Raw genomic sequence first — 23,761 nt, forward strand, 5'->3', positions numbered from 1 at the left:
CACACTGCAATACACAGTCTGCAGTGTTGAAAATGTCACAGGAATCAGAACTCATTGAACATCCCCTTTCCACACCATTGTGGTTTACTCCACATATTTAGATTTCTCACTTAGCAGTGGTTATATTCTTAAATAGAAGTGAATTATTGGAGGTTTGAGGCTTTGAAGTTCTCAGTAGTCCCTCCATTCCCCGAGTATAATTAGAGCATACAATACAGTACAGACCAGGCCCTTCAGCCCACATTATTGCACGGAACCAAATAAAGTAACGTTCAAATGGCCAACTAAACTAATCCCCTCTGCTTACACAATGTCCATGTCCTTCTATTTTCTTCCCATTCATGTGCCTATCTAAACTTCTCTTAAAAGTCCAATGTATCTACCTCTACCACCACCCCAGGCAACACATTCCAGGCACCCACCACTTTCTATGTTTTAAAAATAAACTTGCCCCTCACATCCCCTTTGAAATTCCCCCTTCTCACCTTAAATGCATGCCCTCTGATAGTAGACATTTCAACCCTGGGAAAAAGATGCTGTCTGTCCACTCTATCTATACCTGTCATAATCTTATCAAGCCTGAGGGGATGATAGTATTGAATGCTGAGCTGTGGTCATCAGGATGCTCTTCATCGACTAGAACTCGACATTTAATACCATAAGACATAGGAGTGGAATTAGGCCATTCGGCCCAATGAGTCTGCTCTGCCATTTAATCATGCCTGATCCTTTTTTTTTCTCCTCTCAACCCCATTTCCCGGCCTTCTCCCCGTAACCTTTGATGTCACGTCCAATCAAGAACCTATCAATCTCTGCCTTAAATACACTGAATAACCTGGCCTCCACAGCTGCACGGGGCAACAAATTCCACAAATTCACCACCCTCTGGCTAAAGAAATTTCTCAGCATCTCTGTTTTGAATGGACGCCCCTTTATACTGAAGCTGTGCCCTCCTCTCCTAGACTCTTCCGCCATGGGAAACATCCTTTCCACATCTATCCTGTCTAGGTCTTTCAACTTTCGAAATGAGATCCCCCTTCTCCTTCTAAATTTCAGCGAGTACAGACCCAGAACCCTCAAACGTTCCTCGTATGAAAACCCATTCAATCCTGGAATCATCCTTGTGAACCTCCTCTGGACCCTCTCCAATCCCAGCACATCTCTTCTAAGATGAGGGACCCAAAACTGTTCACAATACTCAAGGTGAGGCCTCACCAGTGCCTCAGCATCACATCCCTGCTCTTGTATTCTAGACCTATTGAAATGAATGCTAACATGGCATTTGCTCTCCTCACCACTGACTTAGCCTGCAAGTTAACCTTTAGCATTCTGCGCAAGGACTCCCAAGTCCCTTTGCATCTCGGATTTTTGGATTTTTCCCCGTCTAGAAAATAGTCGGCACATTTATTTCTACTATCAAAGTGCGTGAACATGCATTTTCCAACTTTATATTTCACTCAAAAAATGCTGGTGAACGCAGCAGGCCAGGCAGCATCTATAGGAAGAGGTACAGTCGACGTTTCGGGCCAAGACCCTTCATCAGGACCCCGAAACGTCGACTGTAGTCCTGACGAAGGGCCTTGGCCCGAAACGTTGACTGTACCTCTTCCTATAGATGCTGCCTGGCCTGCTGTGTTTACCAGCATTTTTTGTGTGTGTTGCGTGAAATTCCAGCATCTGCAGATTTCTTCGTGTTTGCATTATTATATTTCACTTGCCACTTTCTTGCTCGTTCGCCTAATCTATGTCCTTCTGCATCCTCTGTTTCCTCAACACTAGCTGCCCCCTCCACCAATCTTCATATCATCTGTAAACCTGGCTACAAAGCCATCTATTTCATCATCTAAATCATTAATATACAACATAAAAAGAAGTGGTCCCAACACTGACCCCTGTGGAACACCACTAGTCACTGGCAGCCAACCAGACAAGGATCCTTTTATTCCCAGTTGTTGTCTCCTACCAATCAGCCAACGCTCTAACCATGTTAGTAACTTTCCTGTAGTACCATGGGCTCTTAACTTGGTAAGCAGCCTCATGTTTGGCACCATGTCAAATGCCTTCTGTAAGTCCAAATATACAACATCCACTGCATCCCCTTCCTATATCCTACTTGTAATCTCCTCAAAGAATTCCAACAGGTTCATCAGGCAGGATTTTCCCTTAAGGAAACCATGCTGACTTTGTCTTTGTCTTGTCCAGTGTCACCAAGTACTCCATCACCTCATCCTTAATAATTGACTCTAACATCTTTCCAACCACTGAGGTCAGGCTAACTGGTCTATAATTTCCTTTCTGCTGCCTTCCTCCTTTCTTAAAGAGTGGGGTGATATTTGCAATTTTCCAGTCCTCTGGCACCATGCCCGAGTCCAATGATTTTTGAAAGATCATTGCTAATGCCGCCACAATCTCTGACGCCACCTCTTTCAGAACCCTAGGGTGCATTTCATCTGGTCTGGGGGACTTGCGTACTTATAGGTCTTTGAGCTTTTTGAGCACTTTCTCCCTTGTAAAAGGAACTCTTCCTTCACACAGTACAACATCTGGCACACTGCTAGTGTCTTCCACAGTGAAGACTGATGCAAAATACTCATTTAGTTCATCTGCTATCTCCTTGTTCCATCGTTATTATTTTTCCTGCCTCATTTTCTGGTGGTCCTATATCCATTCTCATCTCTCTTTTATTTTTTTACATACCTGAAAAAGTTTTTACTATCCACATTGATATTATTTGCTAGCTTGCTTTCGTATTTCATCTTTTCCCTTCTAATGATTCTTTTAGTTGCTCTCTGTAGGTTTTTTAAAAATTCCCAATCCTCTATCTTCCCATCAATTTTTGCTTTGTATGCCCTCTCTTTTGTTTTTATATTAGCTTTGACTTCCCTTGTCAGCCATGGTTGTACTATTTTGCCATTTGAGTATTACTTTACTTTTGGAAAACACATGTCCTGCATCTTTCTCATTTTCCCCAGAAACACACGCCATTGCTGCTCTGCTGACGTCCCTGCCAGCATCTCCTTCCAATACTATCCTTCCTTCAATACTAATCAGTAAGCTTCAAGCCCTAGGGCTCAGTTCCTCTGTGTGCCACTGGATTCTGATTTCCTCAGTTGCAGATCCCAGTCCGTTCAGATTGGCAACAACATCTCCTCCACAAACTCCATCAGATCAGGTGCACCAAAAGGCTGTGTGCTCAGCCCCAGTTTCCACCTCGCTTTATACTTATGACTGTGTGGCTAAGCACAGCTCCAATCTTGTATTTAAGTTTGCTAGCACACCACTGTGGTGAGCCAAATCAAAGGTGGTGATGAATCAGCATATAGGAAGGAGATTGAAAATCTGGCTGAGTGGTGCCACACAGCAACCTCTCACTCAATGTCAGCAAGACCAAGGAGCTGAATATTGACTTCAGCAAGAGGAAGACAGAAGTCCATTAGCCAGTCTTCATCGGGGAATCAGAGGTGGAGAGGGTCAGCAACTTTAAATTCCTCTGTGTTATCATTTCATAGGATCTGTTCTGGGCCATTATGAGGAAGACATGGCAGTGCCACTAGTTTCTTAGTCATAGTCATACTTTATTGATCCGGGGGGAAATTGGTTTTTGTTACAGTTGCACCATAAATAATAAATAGTAATAAAACCATAAATAGTTAAATAGTAATATGTAAATTATGCCAGTAAATTATGAAATAAGTCCAGGACCAGCCAATTGGCTCAGGGTGTCTGACCCTCCAAGGGAGGAGTTGTAAAGTGTGATGGCCACAGGCAGGAATGACTTCCTATGACGCTCTGTGTTGCATCTCGGTGGAATGAGTCTCTGGCTGAATGTACTCCTGTGCCCACCCAGTACATTATGTAGTGGATGGGAGACATTGTCCAAGATGGCATGCAACTTAGACAGCATCCTCTTTTCAGACACCACCGTGAGAGAGTCCAGTTCCATCCCCACAACATCACTGGCCTGACGGATGAGTTTGGTGATTCTGTTGGTGTCTGCTACCCTCAGCCTGCTGCCCAGCACACAACAGCAAACATTTAGCTTCCCAAGAACCTTCTCACTAGTTATGGTAACTTCCCTCATTCTGCTAGTGTCTTCCACCGTGAAGACTGATGCAAAATACTTCAATTTGTCCACTGTTTCCTTTTTCCCCATTACTACCTTTCCAGCATTGTTTTCCGGCGGTCTGATATCCACTGTCACCTCTTTTACACTTTGTTTGCAAGGCTTTTTTTAAAAAGGGGGCAGCATAGTATTATAGTAGTTAGTGTAATGTTTTACCGTGCCATTGATTAGTGATCAGGCTTAATTCCTGCTGCTGTCTGTTCTCCCCGTGACTGCGTGGGGTTCCTCTGTGTGCTGATGTTTCCTCCCACATTCCAAAGACGTACAAGTGAGAGGTTGCAGGTTGTGGGCATGATATGTTGGTGCCAGAGCTATGGTGACCCTTGCGGGCTGCCCCCAGCACAGATTCAGGCTGTGTGGTTGTTGACACAAATGATGGATTTCCCTGTCTGTTTCGATGTTTCATTATAGGAGCAGAATAAGACCATTCTGCCTTTCAAGTCTGCTCCATCATTTCATCATGGCTGATTTATTATCCCTCCCAACCCCATTCTCCTGCCTTCCTTTGATGCCTTGACTAATCGAGAACCTGTCAACCTCTGCTTTAAACATACCAAATAACTTGGCTTCCACAGCTGTCTGTGGCAATGAATTCCACAGATTCACCACCCTTCAGCTGAAGAAATCCCTCCTCATCTCAATTCTAAAGGGATGTCCTTGAATACTGAGGCTATGCACTTTGGTCCCAGGCTCTCCCATATATCAATGTACATGTGACAAGTAAAGCTAATCTTAAAATGTTAGCTCTTAAAAACTAACTTTACTGCACCATTACATAATGAATGCAATTGTTTTATTGTACAGTAAAAGGGGGCATAATTTTAAGTGGTGGGTGCATGGAATGCACTGCTGGGGATGGCAGTTGGGGACATTTAAGATAGTCTCAGATAAAATTAAATTTATTATCCATATATGTTACCATAAACTACCATGAGATTCATTTCCTTGCAGTCATTCACAGGGAACTAAAGTAGTCGGATCAATGAAAAAACACGCAGACACAAAGACTTACAAACAACCATTGTGCAAAAGAATGCCAATTGTGCAAATACAAAACGAACAGTTAATAATAATCATAAATAAATAGCAAAAAATGAATTCTGAGGACGTAGAACAGTACAATACAGGAACAGGCCCAATGTTGTGCTGATCCAATTAAATTAGTGATCAAATGCCCAACTAAACTACTCCGTCTGCCAACTCAATGGCCAAGTCCTTCCATTTTCCTCACATTCATGTGCCTATCTAAGCATCTCATTTATTTATTTATTTTTTTGGCATGTGCATGCGTCCGTGATGATGTCTATTTCATGGCTTTTCTTTTTACAAGGCACGGAGCAAGAGAGAGAGAGACTGTGTGGCACACCACTCCTCACACAGACACCATCGCAGTATTTTCCCCTTTATTTTATGAGGTCAAGTTGCAATCTCGCCACTCAACCCGGCACGGATGGAGAGTGTACTCGGGAGCGGACCCGACTGGTTTTGAACCTGGGAACCTCTGCTCCCAGGTCCGGCGTTGATGTCATTGTGCCACCAGCTGGCTCTAAGCATCTCTTTAAAGTCTGGAATGTATCTGCCTCTGACACCACCCCAGGCAGCCCATTCCAGCTGGACCAGAGCTGCAGAGTCCTTGAGTGAGTCCATAGGTTGTGGAATCAGCTCAGAGTTGAGGTGAGTTATAGTCACATGGGTGACAGAAAAATGGAGGGCCATGTAGGAAGGAATAGTTAAGTTGATCTTGAGTAGGTTAAGATGTCGGCAGAACGTTGTGGGCCAAAGGGCCTGTACTGAGCTGCATTGTTCTTTCTTCTGTGAATGTTTAGAATGTGAAAGTGAAGGGTTGGCAAGCACCCACAATGCAATGCAAGAATAGAACTGTGTTATATAAGCCAGTTTGAATGTAGAATTGGCTCTTTACATCAGCCTCCACGCACAAATTAAACCGTGCAGATTGGTAGAGTTAGGAGGCTGTTGCTAGGATATCATCAAAAAACAAAGGTTATCATTTAAAATGTTCAGACTGTTTCCCTTCAGCCAACGTGATAAACCTCTCATCCTGAGTGCATTTAATTCCTGAAGTGCATTTTCAGCTGTACAAGAACAAGGATAAAGTACTGATAGATCCAAGCGTGCGATTAATGGTGAATGTAGGTTCCATTTGCTATCATCCTGTGACAGGAATAATAATATCTCTGGAGACTTAGTTATTTTTTAAGATTTCTTTTAGGTTTGTACGGATGGTTTTGCTGACAAAGAGGGAAGTTAGTGGTCAGGTTAGCGATGCGGGGGATCTGAATGACAGGCCAGAATCTAAGCTTCCACTCCACATTTGAAGACCATCGACAAGGACATGGAAGAATATTGGGCCGACAGACCAGCGAGGACATTCGGGGTCTCGTCATCACTGAGTCTGGCATTCACAGCCTGGAGCTTGGGTCATCATCCAGGGACCTTGGTCCCAGCTGTCCCACGCAGGCCAGGGCTGTACGATATGGAGGAAAGGCTGTTGCTCATGTAGCAGTTCCCCCCTCCACACCATTGGTGAGTCCTACAGAACTACAGAGACCGATACAGTTTGGCACCAGTGGTGTCGCAGGAGTTGCCAGTCAGTGTTGAACTCAGTATAGGACTGCGTTGGGGACTCCAGCTCCAGATATTTCCCTTGGAATTTACCCCCAAAGCCTTCCCCATGAGTGGGTATAGCACAGTGCAGCCGAGGTTTGAGATCAGAGTTTTCCTTCTCCGAGGTGGACTGCCAACCGTGACTGACGAGCCCCATCTCCCCAGTGTGATGGGTTTTAAGGTGCCGGTAACCTGCCTTGGCCTCTTCTCCTGTCAGAAGAAATGGTTCCGCCAGGCTGGAAAAGACCAGAGACGAAGAGACAAGGTGTGGGGTCTTGAAGCGGCAAGCAACATTTAAGCATTGAGGTGAATGCGGGCGGGGGGGGGGGCGCGTGCAGAGATGACTCCCAACAGACATTGTCAGCAGCTGGATCAACGTGTTCGACCTGAGTCGACGCATTCTGCCCTGTGTCGGCTGTCGCTTTTTATGGAAGGACTGAGTTCGTGCAGCTGCTCTCTTCATATGCAGACGAAATGATGTTTCTGAGGTTTATGTGATTATTGGACTGTACTCTTATATTGGTTTCCTTCAGTTTTTCCATGTTTTATTTCTTCTGACCGACTGGCAGGTGGGTAATCTCTTAATTTTTGTGTGTAAGAGGAGAGATTGGGGATTTGGTGCTACTATTCTTTTCTGTGAGTGAGGGTGTCAGGGATTTGTTCAAAGACCAGAAGACATGGAAACAGAATTAGGCCATTTGGCCCATCGAGTCTGCTCTGCCATTCAATCATGGCTGATAGTTATTTTCCCCTCCTCAACTCCACTCCACAGGTTTGTCCCCGTAACCTCTGATGTCGTGTCCAATCAAGAACCTATCAATCTCTGCCTTAAGTACACCCAACAACCTGGCCACCACAGCTGCCTGTGGTAACAAGTTCCACAAATTCACCACTCTCTGACTAAAGAAATGTCGTCATATCTCTGATCTAAATGGACGCCCCTCTCTCCTGAAGCTGTGCCCTCTTGTTCCTAGACTATCCCACCATGAGAAACATCCTTTCCACATCTACCCTGTCTAGGTCTTTTAACATTCAAAAGGTTTCAATAAGATGCCACCTCATCCTTCTAAATTCCAGCAAGTACAACCCCAGAACCATCAACCATTCCTCGTATGATAACCCTTTCATTCCCGGAGTTGTCATTGTGAACCTCCTCTGAACCCTTTCCAATGCCAGCACATCTTTTCTTAGATGAGGAACTCAAGACTGTTAGCAGTTCTCAAGGTGAGGCCTCACCAGTACCTTATAAAGCCTCAGCATCGCATCCTTGCTCTTATATTCTAGACCTCTTGAATTAAATGCTTACATTAACCATCTGACATATAACAATTACAGCATGGAAACAGGCCATCTTGGCCCTTCTAGTTCGTGCCGAACTCTTACTCTCACCTAATCCCACTGACCTGCACTCAGCCCATAACCCTCCATTCCTTTCCTGTCCATATAGCTGTCCAATTTAACAGTGCAGTTGTCTTCCTCACTGCCGACTCCACCTGCAGGTTAAACTTTAGGATGTTTAGCACAAGGACTCCCAAGTCCCTTTGCATCTCAGATTTTTGGATTTTCTCTCCATTGTCGAAAATAGTCTGCACATTTATTTCTACTAGCAAAGTGCATTACCTTGCATTTTCCAACATTGTATTTCATTTGCCACTTTCTTGCCCATTCTCCTAATCTAAGCCCTTCTGCAGCCTACCTGTTTCCTCAACACTACCTGCCCCGCCACCAATCATCGTACCTTCAACTACTGCACAGAGTCTTGTCATCTTCAGAAGTTTTCGGATGACTCTGCCATAGTTGGATGCATCAGCAAGGGAGATGAGGCTGAGTACAGGGCTATGGTAGGAAACTTTGTCACATGGTGTGAGCAGAATTATCTGCAGCTTAATGTGAAAAAGACTAAGGAGCTGGTGCTAGACCTGAGGAAAGCTGAGGTACCGGTGACCCCTGTTTCCATCCAGGGGGTCAGTGTGGACATGGTGGAGGATTACAAATACCTGGGGATACGAATTGACAATAAACTGGACTGGTCAAAGAACACTGAGGCTGTCTACAAGAAGGGTCAGAGCCGTCTCTATTTCCTGAGGAGACTGAGGTCCTTTAACATCTGCCGGATGATGCTGAGGATGTTCTACGAGTCTGTGGTGGCCAGTGCGATCATGTTTGCTATTGTGTGCTGGGGCAGCAGGCTGAGGGCAGCAGACACCAACAGAATCAACAAACTCATTCGTTACGCCAGTGATGTTGTGGGGATGGAACTGGACTCTCTCACGGTGGTGTCTGAAAAGAGGATGCTGTCCAAGTTGCATGCCATCTTGGACAATGTCTCCCATCCACTACATAATGTACTGGTTGGGCACAGGAGTACATTCAGCCAGAGACTCATTCCACCGAGATGCAACACAGAGTGTCATAGGAAGTCATTCCTGCCTGTGGCCATCAAACTTTACAACTCCTCCCTTGGAGGGTCAGACACCCTGAGCCAATAGGCTGGTCCTGGACTTATTTCATAATTTACTGGCATAATTTACATATTACTATTTAACTATTTATGGTTCTATTACTATTTATTACTATTGTTTCATCATCTAAATCATTGATATACAGTATAAAAAGAAGCTGTCCCAACACCAGCCCCTGTGGAACGCCACTAGTAACTGGCAGCCAACTAGAAAAGGATCCTTTTTTTCCCGCCCGCTGCCTCCTATCAATCAGCCAATGCCCTAACCATACCAGTAACTTTCCTGTAATATCATGGGCTCTTAACTTGGTAAGCAGCCTCTTGTGGCACCTTGTCAAAGGCCTTCTGAAAGTCCAAGTATACAACATCCACTGCATCCCCTTTATCTAGCTCACTTGTAGTCTCCTTGAAGAATTCCAACAGGTTCGTCAGGCAAGAGTTTCCCTTGAGGAAACCATGCTGACTTTGTCCTTTGTTGTCCTGTGACACCAAGTACTCCGTAACCTTTAACAATTGACGCCAACATCTTCCCAACCACTGAGGTCAGGCTAACTGGTTTATAATTTCCTTCCTGCTGCCTCCCTCCCTCCTTAAAGAGTGGGGTGACATTTGCAATTTTCCAGTCCTCCGGAACCATGCCAGATCCAATGATTCTTGACAGACCATTTCTAATGCCTCCACACTGCCTACCACTAACTGTTTCAGAACCCCAGTGTGCAATTCATCTGGTCCAGGTGACTTGCATACCTTTAGGTTTTTCAGCTTTTTGAGTACCTTCTCCCTTGTAATAGTAACTGTACTCACTTGCCTTCAACACCTGTCACACTGCTAGTGTCTTCCGCAGTGAGGCCTGATGCAAAATACTTATTTAGTTCATCTGCAATCTCCTTGTCCCCCATTATTATTTCTCCATCCTCATTTTCTAGCAGTCCTATATCCACTCTCCTCTCTCTTTCATTTTTATATACTTGAAAAGGCTTTTTCTATCTATCTTGATATTGTTTGCTCACTTGCTTTCATATTTCATCTTCTCCCTCCTAATGATTCTTTCAGTTGCTTTCTGTAGGTTTTTAAAAGCTTCCCTATCCTGTATCTTCCCGCTAATTTTTTGCTTTGTTATATGCCCTCTTTTTTGCTTTTACATTAGCTTTAACTTCCCTTGTCAGCCGTGGTTGTACTCTTTTGCCATTTGAGTATTCCTTTGTTTTTGGAATACATCTATCCTGTACCTTCCTCATTTTTTCCCAGAAACTCACACCATTGCTGCTCTACCATGCCAGCATCTCTGTTCCGTCTGCTTTGGCCAACACCTCTCTCACGTCACTATAATTTCCTTTGCTCCACTGAAATACTGCTATGTCAGACTTTCCTTTCTCCCTATCAAATTTCAAGTTGAACTCAATCATATTGTGATCTCTGCTTCCTAAAGGTTCCATAGAAACCTTAGAAACTACAGCACAGAAACAGGCCTTTTGGCCCTTCTTGGCTGTGCTGAACCATTTTCCGCCTAGTCCCACTGACCTGCGCACGGACCATATCCCTCCATACACCTCCCATCCATGTATCTGTCCAATTTATTCGTAAATGATAAAAAAGAACCCGCATTTACCACCCCGTCTGGCAGCTCATTCCATACTCCCACCACTCTCTGTGTGAAGAAGCCCCCCCTAATGTTCCCTTTAAACTTTTCCCCCCTCACCCTAAACCCATGTCCTCTGGTTTTTTTTCTCCCCTTGCCTCAGTGGAAAAAGCCTGCTTGCATTCACTCTATCTATACCCATCATAATTTTATATACTATCAAATCTCCCCTCATTCTTCTAAGCTCCAGGGAATAAAGTCCCAACCTATTCAACCTTTCTCTGTAACTGAGTTTCTCAAGTCCCGGCAACATCCTTGTAAACCTTCTCTGCACTCTTTCAACCTTATTTATATCCTTCCTGTAAATTGGTGACCAAAACTGAACACAATACTCCAGATTAGGCCTCACCAATGCCTTATACAACCTCATCATAACATTCCAGCTCTTATACTCAATACTTTGATTAATAAAAGCCAATGTACCAAAAATTCTCTTTACGACCCTATCTACTTGTGACGCCACTTTTTGGGAATTTTGTATCTGTATTCCCAGATCCCTCTGTTCCACTGCACTCCTCAGTGCCTTACCATTAACCCTGTATGTTCTACGTTGGTTTGTCCTTCCAACGTGCAATACCTCACATTTGTCAGTATTAAACTCCATCTGCCATTTTTCAGCCCATTTTTCCAGCTGGTCCAAGTCCATCTGCAGGCTCTGAAAACCTTCCTCACTGTCTACTACACCTCCAGTCTTTGTATCATCAGCAAACTTGCTGATCCAATTTACCACATTATCATCCAGATCATTGATATAGATGACAAATAACAATGGACCCAGCACTGATCCCTGTGGCACACCACTAGTCACAGGCCTCCACTCTGAGAAGCAATTCTCTACCACCACTCTCTGGCTTCTTCCATTGAGCCAATGTCTAATCCAATTTACCACCTCTCCATGTATACCTAGTGACTGAATTTTCCTAACAAACCTCCCATGCGGGACCTTGTCAAAGGCCTTACTGAAGTCCATGTAGACAATATCCATTGCCTTCCCTTCATCCACTTTCCTGGTAACCTCCTCGAAAAACTCCCAATAGATTGGTCAAACATGACCTACCACGCACAAAGCCATGTTGACTCTCCCTAATAAGTCCCAGTCTATCCAAATGCTTGTAGATTCTGTCTCTTAGTACTCCCTCCAATAACTTACCAACTACCGACATTAAACTTACTGGCCTATAATTTCCCGGATTACTTTTCGATCCTTTTTTAAACAACGGAACAACATGAGCCACTCTCCAATCCTCCGGCACCTCACCTGTAGACAGTGACATTTTAAATATTTCAGCCGGGGCCCCTGCAATTTCAACACTAGTCTCCTTCAAGGTCCGAGGGAACACCCTGTCAAGTCCCGGGGATTTATCCACTTTAATTTTCCTCAAGACAGCAAGGACCTCCTCCTTTTCAATCTGTACAGTTTCCATGATCTCACTACTTGTTTCCCTTAATTCCATAGACTTCATGCCAGTTTCCTTAGTAAACACAGACACAAAAAACCTATTTAAGATCTCCCCCATTTCCTTTGGTTCCGCACATAGCCGACCACTCTGATCTTCAAAAGGACCAATTTTATCCCTTACAATCCTTTTGCTCTTAATATACCTGTAAAAGCTCTTTGGATTATCCTTCACTTTGACTGCCAAGGCAACCTCATGACTTCTTCTAGCCCTCCTGATTTCTTTCTTAAGTATTTTCTTGCACTTCTTATACTCCTCAAGCACCTTATTTACTCCCTGCTTCCTATACACGTCATACAACTCCCTCTTCTTCTTTATCAGAGTTGCAATATCCCTTGAGAACCAAGGTTCCTTATTCCTATTCACCTTGCCTTTAATCCTGACAGGAACATACAAATGCTGCGCTCTCAAAATTTCTGCTTTGAAGGCTTTCCACCTACCGATCACATCCTTGCCAGAGAACAACCTGTCCCAATCCACGCTTTTTAGATCCTTTCTCATTTCTTCAAATTTGGCCTTCTTCCAGTTAAGAACCTCAACCCTAGGACCAGATCTATCCTTGTCCATGATCAAGTTGAAACTAATGGTGTTATGATCACTGGAACCAAAGTGCTCCCCTACACAGACTTCTGTCACTTGTCCTAACTCGTTTCCTAACAGAAGATCCAATATTGCATCCCCTCTAGTTGGTCCCTCTATATATTGATTTAGAAAACTTTCCTGAACACATTTTACAAACTCTAAACCATCTAGACCCCTAACAGTATGGGAGACCCAATCAATATATGGAAAATTAAAATCCCCTACCACCACAACTTTATGTTTCCTGCAGTTGCCTGCTATCTCTTTGCAGATTTGCACTTCCAATTCTCTTTGACTATTGGGTGGTCTGTAATACAATCCCACTAATGTGGCCATACCTTTCCTGTTTCTCAGCTCCACCTACAAGAACTCAGTAGACAAGCCCTCTAATCTGTCCTGCCTGAGCACTGCTGTAATATTTTCCCTAACAAGCAATGCTACTCCCCCACCTTTCATTCCTCTACCACGATCACATCTGAAACATCGGAACCCTGGAATATTAAGCTGCCAGTCCTGCCCCTCCTGTAACCAAGTTTCACTAATTGCTATAATGTCATAATTCCACGTGTCAATCCACGCCCTCAACTCATCCGCCTTCCCCGCAATACTCCTAGCATTGAAATATATACACCTCAGAAGATTTTTACCACCACTCACAACCTTTCTATTAGTTCCTTTACCTTAAGCTCCCTAATCGCCTCCGGTTCATTTCATAACACCCAATGCAGTATAGCTGATCATCGAGTAGGCTCAACGACAAACTGCTCTAAAAAGCCATCTTGCCAGCGTTCAGCAAATTCCCTCTCTTAAGATCCATTGCCGACCTGATTTTCCCAATTTACCTGCATGTTAAAGTCTTCTGTGACCATCATAACATTGCCCTTTAGGCATGTCTTTTCTATTTCCCATTGTAATCTTTGGTCCACATCCCAGCTACCATTGGGAGGTTTGTATATAACTGCCATCAGGGTCCTTTTACCCTTGCAGTTTCTTAACTCAGCCCACACGGATTCAACATCTTCCAATCCTATGTTACATCTTTCTATTGATTTGATGCTGTTCTTCACCAGCAGAGCCACACCACCCCCTCTGCTTACCTTCCTATCCCTCTGATACAACATGTAACCTTGGACATTCAGCTCCCAACTACAACCATCCTTCATCCACAATTCACAACAATGATGGCCACAACATCAGACCCAACAATCTGTAAAAGTGGAACAAGATCATCCACCTTGTTTCTTGTACTCCATGCATTGAGGTATAACACTGAGTTATTGTGCCTGCTTTTTACTGCAGGCTGGGGGGCGAAATTTTGAGGTCTATGAATTTTGTTTCTTTTCTTTTTCGTGATGCGGTGGGTGCGGGAGTTGATATATTTTCTTTCATTAATACCATGGTCTTTTTTGTATTTCATGGCTATCTGGAGTAGGCAAATATCATAATTGTATCATACATACATACTTTTACAATAAAATGAATTGTTGAACCATTTAGTAACTAAGCCAGACGTGAAGGTCGCAAGCTGGACCATTTGAGATGCTCACCATTGGGAGCATTTAATAGGCTGTAGGAGCTTATTCCCACAACCGCCCCACCACCACCACCACCTTAAGGAATCAGCCCAGCCCATAGTAACCAAGAAACAATGTGATGTTAATACACAAGTGGACCTGTCCTGTACCAGCACATAAGTGTCATCACAAAGAAGGGCTGGTAAGAGGTGCTGTTATAGAAGCCTCAGAATGTTGTTATGGTGTATTATGTAAGTGATGCACACTGCAGTTACAGTGTTCTGGGGATGGAAGGAGGGGTACTTAGGGAATGTATTTGAGTTTCTTAACTGGTCTATGGGCCAGTCCACGTGTGGGGCCCAGAGCTGGAGAGAGTCAGTAGCTTTAGATTGCTTGGTGTTAACCTGTCAGAGGATCTGTCCTGGGACCAGCATGCAAGTGTAAGGGGCTTTCGTCTTTTATGTTACTGTGTAGGCTAATTAAAATGGCTTCTTTGTTATGTTAAATGCTGAGCAGCTTGTTGTGGGTTAGGGGGGTGATAAGAGGATGTTACGAACCAATTGGGATAGTTGTTATGACTTTGGTGTACCTGGAAGATTTGTATGCGCAGGGTTTTGAGGTAGAAGGTGGGAGAGAGAGACAGAGGATGGAGCAGGTGCTGTGAGTCCACTAATGGGGTCGGACCCCGAGCGGGGCGTTCAGCGAGGAGGGGAGATGGAGACGGACTCGTGTGGAGCGTCTGGTCGACCACCGTTGTTGGTCCCAGGCGGCCGGTCAAGGTGGTCCGAGGGGTCGCAGGGTGAAGAAGAAGGGTCCTGAGCTCCAACTGTTTGTGCACAAAGAGATTGAACTTTGATAAGTGTGGCGCCTTTTATTTTCCTTTTATACTTTATTCTCTATTAATTATATAGTTCCCGTAATATCTATAAACTGTAAATCATTTAATCGTATCTGGTGTATTGTCTGTTATTTGGGCAGGGTGGGGTACATCACACAGCATCCACACAAACTAGTTACCCAGTTTGCCGGGGCCGAGGGCTGTTTCCCTAGACGACAGCGAGCCGAGCGACCCTGAGGCTGGCCAGGGGGCTACACAAGTCTTATCATAAAGAAGGCAGAATTTTGTTTTGCATGCTATCCATACAGATTATTCATCAGATCAGAGCAGTGAGGTAGTACTAGGGAAAACAATAGCAGAATGCAGAATGAAGTGTTCCAGAGAAAGTGCAGTGCAGGCAGACAAGTGTGTGACAAAGCAGCAAAGCGGTTATCATAATGCGTTCTATCACTGGCTGTTAGGAGTTTGTATGTTCTCCCTGTGACTGCATGGGTTTCTCCAGTTTCCTCCCATCTTTTAAACATGTACAGGTTAGGGTTAGTACATTGTGGGCATGCTATATTGGTGCTGGAAGCATGGTGACACTTGTAGACTGCCCAGCACAGTCCTCCCTGATTTGATTTGAAACAAACAACACATTTCACTGTATGTTTCTATATGCTTGTGACAAATAAGGTTAATCTTTATCTTTCTAATTATACACCGTTGTGTAAAGCTGAATTACCACCTTGCAGTGCTCTGTTCTCTGTGACCTCCTTTAGCTTGGAGACTAACTTCAGCAAACTGTCTGTATTGTGTTGGTTGTGTCCAAGGGGAATTACAATCTGTGTTCTCTGTTTGATTTCAGTACCAAGAGGATATCCAGGAACTGAATGAAGTGGCAAAGCACCGACCTCGCTCCACGCTTGTGTTGGGGATTCAGCAGGAGAATAAGCAGATCAGGGACCTGCAGCAAGAGAATAAAGGTGAACCTCCTTTCCCCACCATCAACAGTTGGTTGTCTGTGCAGAACACAACTGTCCATAGGACACGGGAGCAGAATTAGGCTATTCAGCCCTTTGAGTCTGCTCCGCCATTCCATGATGGCTGATTTATTATCCCTCTCAACCCCATTTTCCATTTTCTTCCCTTTCAGCACCCTTGCTAATGGAGAATCTATTGACCTCTGCCTTAAATATATCCAGTGATTGCCCTCCACGGCTGTCTGTGGTCATGAATTCCATAGATTCACTACTCCCTGGCTAAAGAAATTCTTCCTCATCTCCGAACAGATGTCCCTCTATTCTGAGGACTCTGGTTCTAGACTCCCCAACTATAGGAAACATCTTCTCCACGTCCAGTCTATCTAGGCCTTTCAATATTTAATAGATTTTAGTTAGATCCCCCTTCATTCTTCTAAATTTTAGCAAATACAGGCCCAGAGCCAGAATCATTCCTTTCATTCCCAGAATCATTCTTGTGAACCTCCTCTGGACCCTCTCCAATGCCAGCACATCCTCTCTTAGCTATGGGGGCCAAGACTGTCGAAGGTTTTATAAATGTCTTGGATGAGGAAGTGGGAGAGTGGGTTAGTAAGTTTGCAGATGACATAAAGGTTGGCGGAGGATCATGCAGAAGGTTAGAGTTATAGAGCACTGCAGCACAGAAGTAGGCCATTCAACCCATCGAGTGCTTGCTGAATTATTATTCTGCACATGGACCATAGTCCTCCATTCCACTCCCATCCACGTACTTATTCAAACTTCTCTTCAATGTTGCAATTGAACCTGTATCCACTTTGCTGGCAACTCATTCCACACTCATCACCACCCTTTGAGTGAAGAAGATCCCCCTTGTCTTCCCTTTAAACATTTCACCTTTCACCCTGAGCCATATGACCTCTAGTTCTCGTCTCCCTTAACCTTTGTGGAGAAAATCCTGCTTGTGTTTACCCTATTTATACCCTTCAATGTTTTGCATACCTCTATCAAATATTCCTCATTCTAGCATGGACTTGTGCTCTACCCAAGCTGGAGCTGGATTTTATAGAACAGAACGGTACAGCATTGGCCATGATGTCTGTCAAAGCTTCTAATCAGAATCAGGTTTAATGTCACTGGCATATGTCATGAAATTTGTTGTTTTGTGGCAGTACTATATTGCAATACATAATTTAAAAAACTATAAAATAGAAGAAGTATATATTAAAAATTAAATTAAGTAGTGTAAAAAGAGAGCAAAAAATGGTGAGGTAGTGTTCATGGGTTCACTGTTCATTCAGAAATCAGAGGGGAAGAAATCGTTCCTGAAACATTGAGTGTGTGTCTTCAGACTCCTGTTCCTCCTGTATGATGGTGGCATTGAGAAGAGGGCATGGCCTGGGTGATTGTGGGCCTTAATGACACCTTCCTGAGGTGTCACCTTTTACAGCTTGGGCCCTGCTCCAATGTGCTTAGACCTCAGTACTGGAGTCCTGGAGTCTTCAGGCCAGTGAATGGGACCTTCCACAGTCATATCAATTGGTGTAGACATACATAGTCATAGTCATATTCATACGTTATTGTTCCTGAGGGAAATTGGTTTTTGCTACAGTTGCACCATAAATAATTAAATAGTAATATGTAAATTATGTCAGGAAATAAGTCCAGGACCAGCCTATTGGCTCAGGGTGTCTGACCCTCCAAGGGAGGAGTTGTAAAGTTTGATGGCCGCAGGCAGGAATGACTTCCTATGACGCTCTGTGCTGCATCTCGGTGGAATGAGTCTCTGGCTGAATGTGCCCCTGTGCCCAACCAGTACATTATGTAGTGGATGGGAGACATTGTCCAAGATGGCATGCAACTTGGACAGCATCCTCTTTTCAGACACCACCATCAGAGAGTCCAGTTCCATCCCCACAACATCGCTGGCCTTATGAATGAGTTTGTTGATTCTGTGACCACATGGACAATTGTGGTCTATACCTGAGAGACCTGGCACGTGGTAACAGAAATTAGGGTGGTAAATCTTTTACTGACAATAGTGAGAATTCTCCTGTCCTCACCTGCACATCACTTCCCTCTGTTTCCCCTCCTCCGTCATCTTCTTCTATGATCCACCCTCATCTCTGATCAGATTTCTTCTTCAGCCCTTTATCTTTTGTCTCACCCATCTCACCTGCCAGCTTGTACTCCTTTCCCTCCCCACTTTCCTATTCTGACTTCTTCCCCTTCCTTTTCCTGATGAAGGGACTTGGCTCGAAATGTCGACTGTTTATTCCCCTCCATAGATGCTGCCTGACCTGCAGAGGTTCTCCAGCCTTTGTGTGTTCCTACTGTCGTGGTGTGTCTGCCTTGCCTTTCATTATACCTGAATTTTATAATTAAGAAACTAATAACAATGACATTCAATACTCACCAGAAAGGAGATACTGTATATACAGAAAGGTGCCTGAAAAGGGCCAGTAACATCATGAAGGATCCTGCCCACTCTGCCCATGGACTCTGTTCTACTCCCATCATGGAGAAGGTTACGTAGCATCCACGTCAGGACCACCAGACTCAAAAACTGTTACTTTCCCCAAGCCTCCACCCACTAATCCACTCCTCCACACCCCCAATCACCACTACTTTATTTCCTGTCATTCACCTTATGTACAGACACTTCTGTGCCTAGTCTCACTTTATGGACATACAATCTAATAGTATATAAGCTATTTTATGTATGTATATTTATTGTGTTTTTTGTGCTGCATCAGATCCAGAGTAACAATATTTCATGCTCCTTTACACTTGTGTACTGCAAATGATATTAAGCAATCTTGGATTTCTCTCACCAACTAAATGGAACATACAGTCGATCTGTAATGACCTTGAGTTGTGGACAGTGTAGTCATAGATTCCAATGGAACAGCAGGATGTAGAGCTGTATTGAGAAGTGACAGATGGAGTTCTAGTCCAGAAACTTATGAAGCGATTCACCTTGGAAGGTCAAACTTGAAGGTATACTATAGGTTTAATGTCAGGATTCTTAGCCGTGTAGAGGAATAGCGGGACCCTGGGGTCCACATCCATAGATCCGTCAAAGTTGCCGCACAAGTTGATAGGGCTGTTAAGAAGGTATATGGTGTGATGACCTTCGTTAGAGTTCAAGAGCCGTGAGGTAACGTTGCAGTTCTATGAGACTGGTTACACCACACTTGGAATATTGTGTTTAGTTTTGGTCGCCTCATTATATGAAGGATGTGGAAGTTTTAGAGAGGGTGCAGAGATTTATCAGGATGCTGCCTGGATTAGAGAGCATGTCTTATGACAATCGGCTGAGCAAGTTAGGGCTTTTCTCTCTGCAGTGAAGGAGAGTGAGAGGTGATTTGATAGAGGTGGACTGCAATTTGGGAAAAGATTTGTTTTCCAGTGAGACAATGACCCCAAGCCTAAAGCCAAAGCTACACAGGAACGCCTCAAAAACAACAAATTTGATGTTCTGAAGTGTCAAGTCAGAGTCCAGACCTCAATCTAGAGACCTGTCCACACAGACTCAAGGCTGTAATTGCTGCTAAAGGTGCATCTACTAAATACTGATTTGAAATGGGTGAATATTCATGCAAAGAATTACTTTGTGTTTTAGGTTGGTAATAAATTTAGATCACTTTGTAGAGGTCTGTTTTCACTTTGACATGAAAGAGTCAAAATAAAAAAACCCAAATTGAATCCACTGTGATTCAATGTTATAAAACATGAAGACTTCCAAGGGGGGTGGGGTTGAATACTTTTTATAGACTCTGTAAGAGCACTGATAGAGTGGGTAGGCAAAGAGCTTTTCCCAGGGTGGAAATGGCTAATACCTGGGTGTATCATTTTAAAGTGATTCGAGGGCAGTATGGGGGGATGTCAGAGGAAGATTTTTACTCAGTGGACGGTGCATGGAATGTGGTGATAGAGGCAGAGGCATTTAGAAGAGTGTTAGATAGGATGATAGGAAAGTGAAGGACTATGTGGGAGGGAAGGGTTAGATTGACCTTGGAGTAGGTCAAAAGGTGGGCACAACATTGTGGGTCAAAGGGCCTGTACTGTACTCTTCCATGTTGTAAGCCCTGTACTAGACTTAAGTGTGAAGCTCTCAAGCGGTGGCTTAATTCTCAGCTTGTGCTACTCTGATCTCAGTAGATTTCTCTGGCTGAATATCTGTGGATGAATCATGTTACATACCCCGTAACTGGGTTGCCAAACCAGCAGAAATGGATCACTCTGTTGGAGTCTGGATTACTGGAACTAAGAAAGTTTTGTTAAAGAAATAAGCAACACAGTACTCTAATAGTAAGGATATAAATGCAACAGGTTAGCACTGAATAAACACACATGTACACAGAACTAGGATAATAGGATAAATCAAGCTCTATCGCAGTCGAGGGGTAAAATGTTCAATCACAAGTGACAGAGTTCAGTTTAGTTCAGTTCGCAACAATCGTTGTGCAGTTGAGAGAGAGAGAGCGAATGCTGATATTCAAAATCGGATTCAACAGACCTTTGATATTTCTCGCAGTTAGCTTTCGGGCGAGCCCTTTGTAATGTCTTCTGAGGTCACCGACTGTGACCCCTCCGTTTTCAGATACGATCGTTCCTCTGCGGTGAACCAGGCACCCAGGCAAGGGTGGACACACACACCAGGTTCCCGCCGACCGAATCTTTCCACCCTGTGCGTCTATGGCTGGTCCCATGACCAGCCCTCCAAAACTCCCACTGACTTGTGGGGGCGCACCGCTTCCAGGGTCTCGATACCTCGTGGTGTCGTGAGTGGTGTCTCGTGTGGTGACTGTTGCCTTAGCGAACCCGTCCCTTTTTATCCCCCTGTTGGGGTATCGCCTGTCCATCACTTCAAACAGTTCAGGTTCAAAGCAAACCGGTCTTGACAATACCCAGACTGGTGTCTCCTTCTGTTAATCTCTCTCGTCTCTTCATTAACATTTCCAAATGCTGCTCCATTGTCTTACTTATCTCTCTCCTGAAGACAGGTGGCAGATCAACTGTTGATCCCACTGGTGATAGCACAGGACAGTCAACATCTTAGTCTATGTGTACTTTCGTCACAATCATTACCTCCTTAAGGTTTTACTCTGTTCTATTCCGTCACTTTGACTCCTCAGCACAATAATTCAGAGAGGAAAACACTGATATGTTTTATCTGGGGCTGGCATTGGCACCTCTACGTCTTTTGTTCCCAGGCGACACAGCCAGCTGTTATTTCTATTCTGCTTGAAAATGAGTCATAATATAATGCATCTTGTCATTGTTTCACACGTGTTAGGTGCAGTTGAGAGATTACTGCATTGCCCTTGAAATGAAGGGTTATTCCATAAAATTTAGACTTTGTTGCAGGAGGGGCAGGACTGGCAGTTCAATATTCCAGGGTTCTGTTGTTTTAGAGATTTCAGAGCGGGAGGGATTAAAGGAGGAGGGGTGTTGTAACTAGTCAAGGAAAATGTCAGGACAGTGCTCCGTCAGGACAGACTGGAGAACTCAACTAACGAGGCGTTATAGAAACATAGAAACATAGAAAATAGGTGCAGGAGTAGGCCATTCGGCCCTTCGAGCCTGCACCGCCATTTATTATGATCATGGCTGATCATCCAACTCAGAACCCAGCCTTCCCTCCATACCCCCTGACCCCTGTAGCCACAAGGGCCATATCTAACTTCCTTTTAAACATAGCTAATGAACTGGCCTCAACAGTTTGCTGTGGCAGAGAATTCCACAGATTCACCACTCTCTGTGTGAAGAAGTTTTTCCTAACCTCGGTCCTAAAAGGCTTCCCCTCTATCCTCAAACTGTGACCCCTCGTTCTAGACCTCCCCAACATCGGGAACAATCTTCCCGCATCTAGCCTGTCCAATCCCTTTAGGATCTTATACGTTTCAATCAGATCCCCCCTCAATCTTCTAAATTCCAACGAGTACAAGCCCAGTTCATCCAGTCTTTCTTCATATGAAAGACCTGCCATCCCAGGAATCAATCTGGTGAACCTTCTTTGTACTCCCTCTATGGCAAAGATGTCTTTCCTCAGATTAGGGGACCAAAACTGCACACAATACTCCAGGTGTGGTCTCACCAAGGCCTTGTACAACTGCAGTAGTACCTCCCTGCTCCTGTACTCGAATCCTCTCGCTATAAATGCCAGCATACCGTTCGCCTTTTTCACCGCCTGCTGTACCTGCATGCCCACTTTCAATGACTGGTGTATAATGACACCCAGGTCTCGTTGCACCTCCCCTTTTCCTAATCGGCCACCATTCAGATAATAATCTGTTTTCCTATTTTTGCCACCAAAGTGGATAACTTCACATTTATCCACATTAAATTGCATCTGCCATGAGTTTGCCCACTCACCCAACCTATCCAAGTCACCCTGCATCCTCTTAGCATCCTCCTCACTGCTAACACTGCCACCCAGCTTCGTGTCATCCGCAAACTTGGAGATGCTGCATTTAATTCCCTCATCCAAGTCATTAATATATATTGTAAACAACTGGGGTCCCAGCACTGAGCCTTGCGGTACCCCACTAGTCACCGCCTGCCATTCTGAAAAGGTCCCGTTTATTCCCACTCTTTGCTTCCTGTCTGCTAACCAATTCTCCACCCACACCAATACCTTACCCCCAATACCGTGTGCTTTAAGTTTGCACACTAATCTCCTGTGTGGGACCTTGTCAAAAGCCTTTTGAAAATCCAAATATACCACATCCACTGGTTCTCCCCTATCCACTCTACTAGTTACATCCTCAAAAAATTCTATGAGATTCGTCAGACATGATTTTCCTTTCACAAATCCATGCTGACTTTGTCCGATCATTTCACCGCTTTCCAAATGTGCTGTTATCACATCCTTGATAACTGACTCCAGCAGTTTCCCCACCACCGACGTTAGGCTAACCGGCCTATAATTCCCCGGTTTCTCTCTCCCTCCTTTTTTAAAAAGTGGGGTTATATTAGCCACCCTCCAATCCTCAGGAACTAGTCCAGAATCTAACGAGTTTTGAAAAATTATCACTAATGCATCCACTATTTCTTGGGCCACTTCCTTAAGCACTCTGGGATGCAGACCATCTGGCCCTGGGGATTTATCTGCCTTCAATCCCTTCAATTTACCTAACACCACTTCCCTACTAACATGTATTTCGCTCAGTTCCTCCATCTCACTGGACCCTCTGTCCCTTACTATTTCTGGAAGATTATTTATGTCCTCCTTAGTGAAGACAGAACCAAAGTAATTATTCAATTGGTCTGCCATGTCCTTGCTCCCCATAATCAATTCACCTGTTTCTGTTTGCAGGGGACCTACATTTGTCTTTATCAGTCTTTTCCTTTTTACATATCTATAAAAGCTTTTACAGTCCGTTTTTATGTTCTCTGCCAGTTTTCTCATAATCTTTTTTCCCCTTCCTAATTAAGCCCTTTGTCCTCCTCTGCTGAACTCTGAATTTCTCCCAGTCCTCAGGTGAGCCACTTTCTCTGGCTAATTTGTATGCTACTTCTTTGGAATTGATACTATCCCTAATTTCTCTTGTCAGC

The 23,761-nt window shown here is 44.2% G+C and overlaps 1 protein-coding gene across 5 annotated transcripts in view; it reads left to right on the forward strand.

Moving 5' to 3' along the window:
- The window catches only part of fgfr1op2 (FGFR1 oncogene partner 2), a 66,938-nt gene that overhangs the window by 24,681 nt on the left and 18,496 nt on the right, over nt 1–23,761 (forward strand). For all 5 annotated transcript variants that reach the window (XM_063057609.1, XM_063057610.1, XM_063057608.1 and 2 more), the window contains one exon: nt 16,087–16,204. In XM_063057609.1, coding sequence (XP_062913679.1) covers nt 16,087–16,204 — 118 coding nt within the window. The remainder of the gene's footprint in view (nt 1–16,086; nt 16,205–23,761) is intronic.

The sequence above is a fragment of the Mobula hypostoma genome, chromosome 9 (genome assembly GCF_963921235.1).
Source record: "Mobula hypostoma chromosome 9, sMobHyp1.1, whole genome shotgun sequence".
Taxonomy (NCBI): domain Eukaryota; kingdom Metazoa; phylum Chordata; class Chondrichthyes; order Myliobatiformes; family Myliobatidae; genus Mobula; species Mobula hypostoma.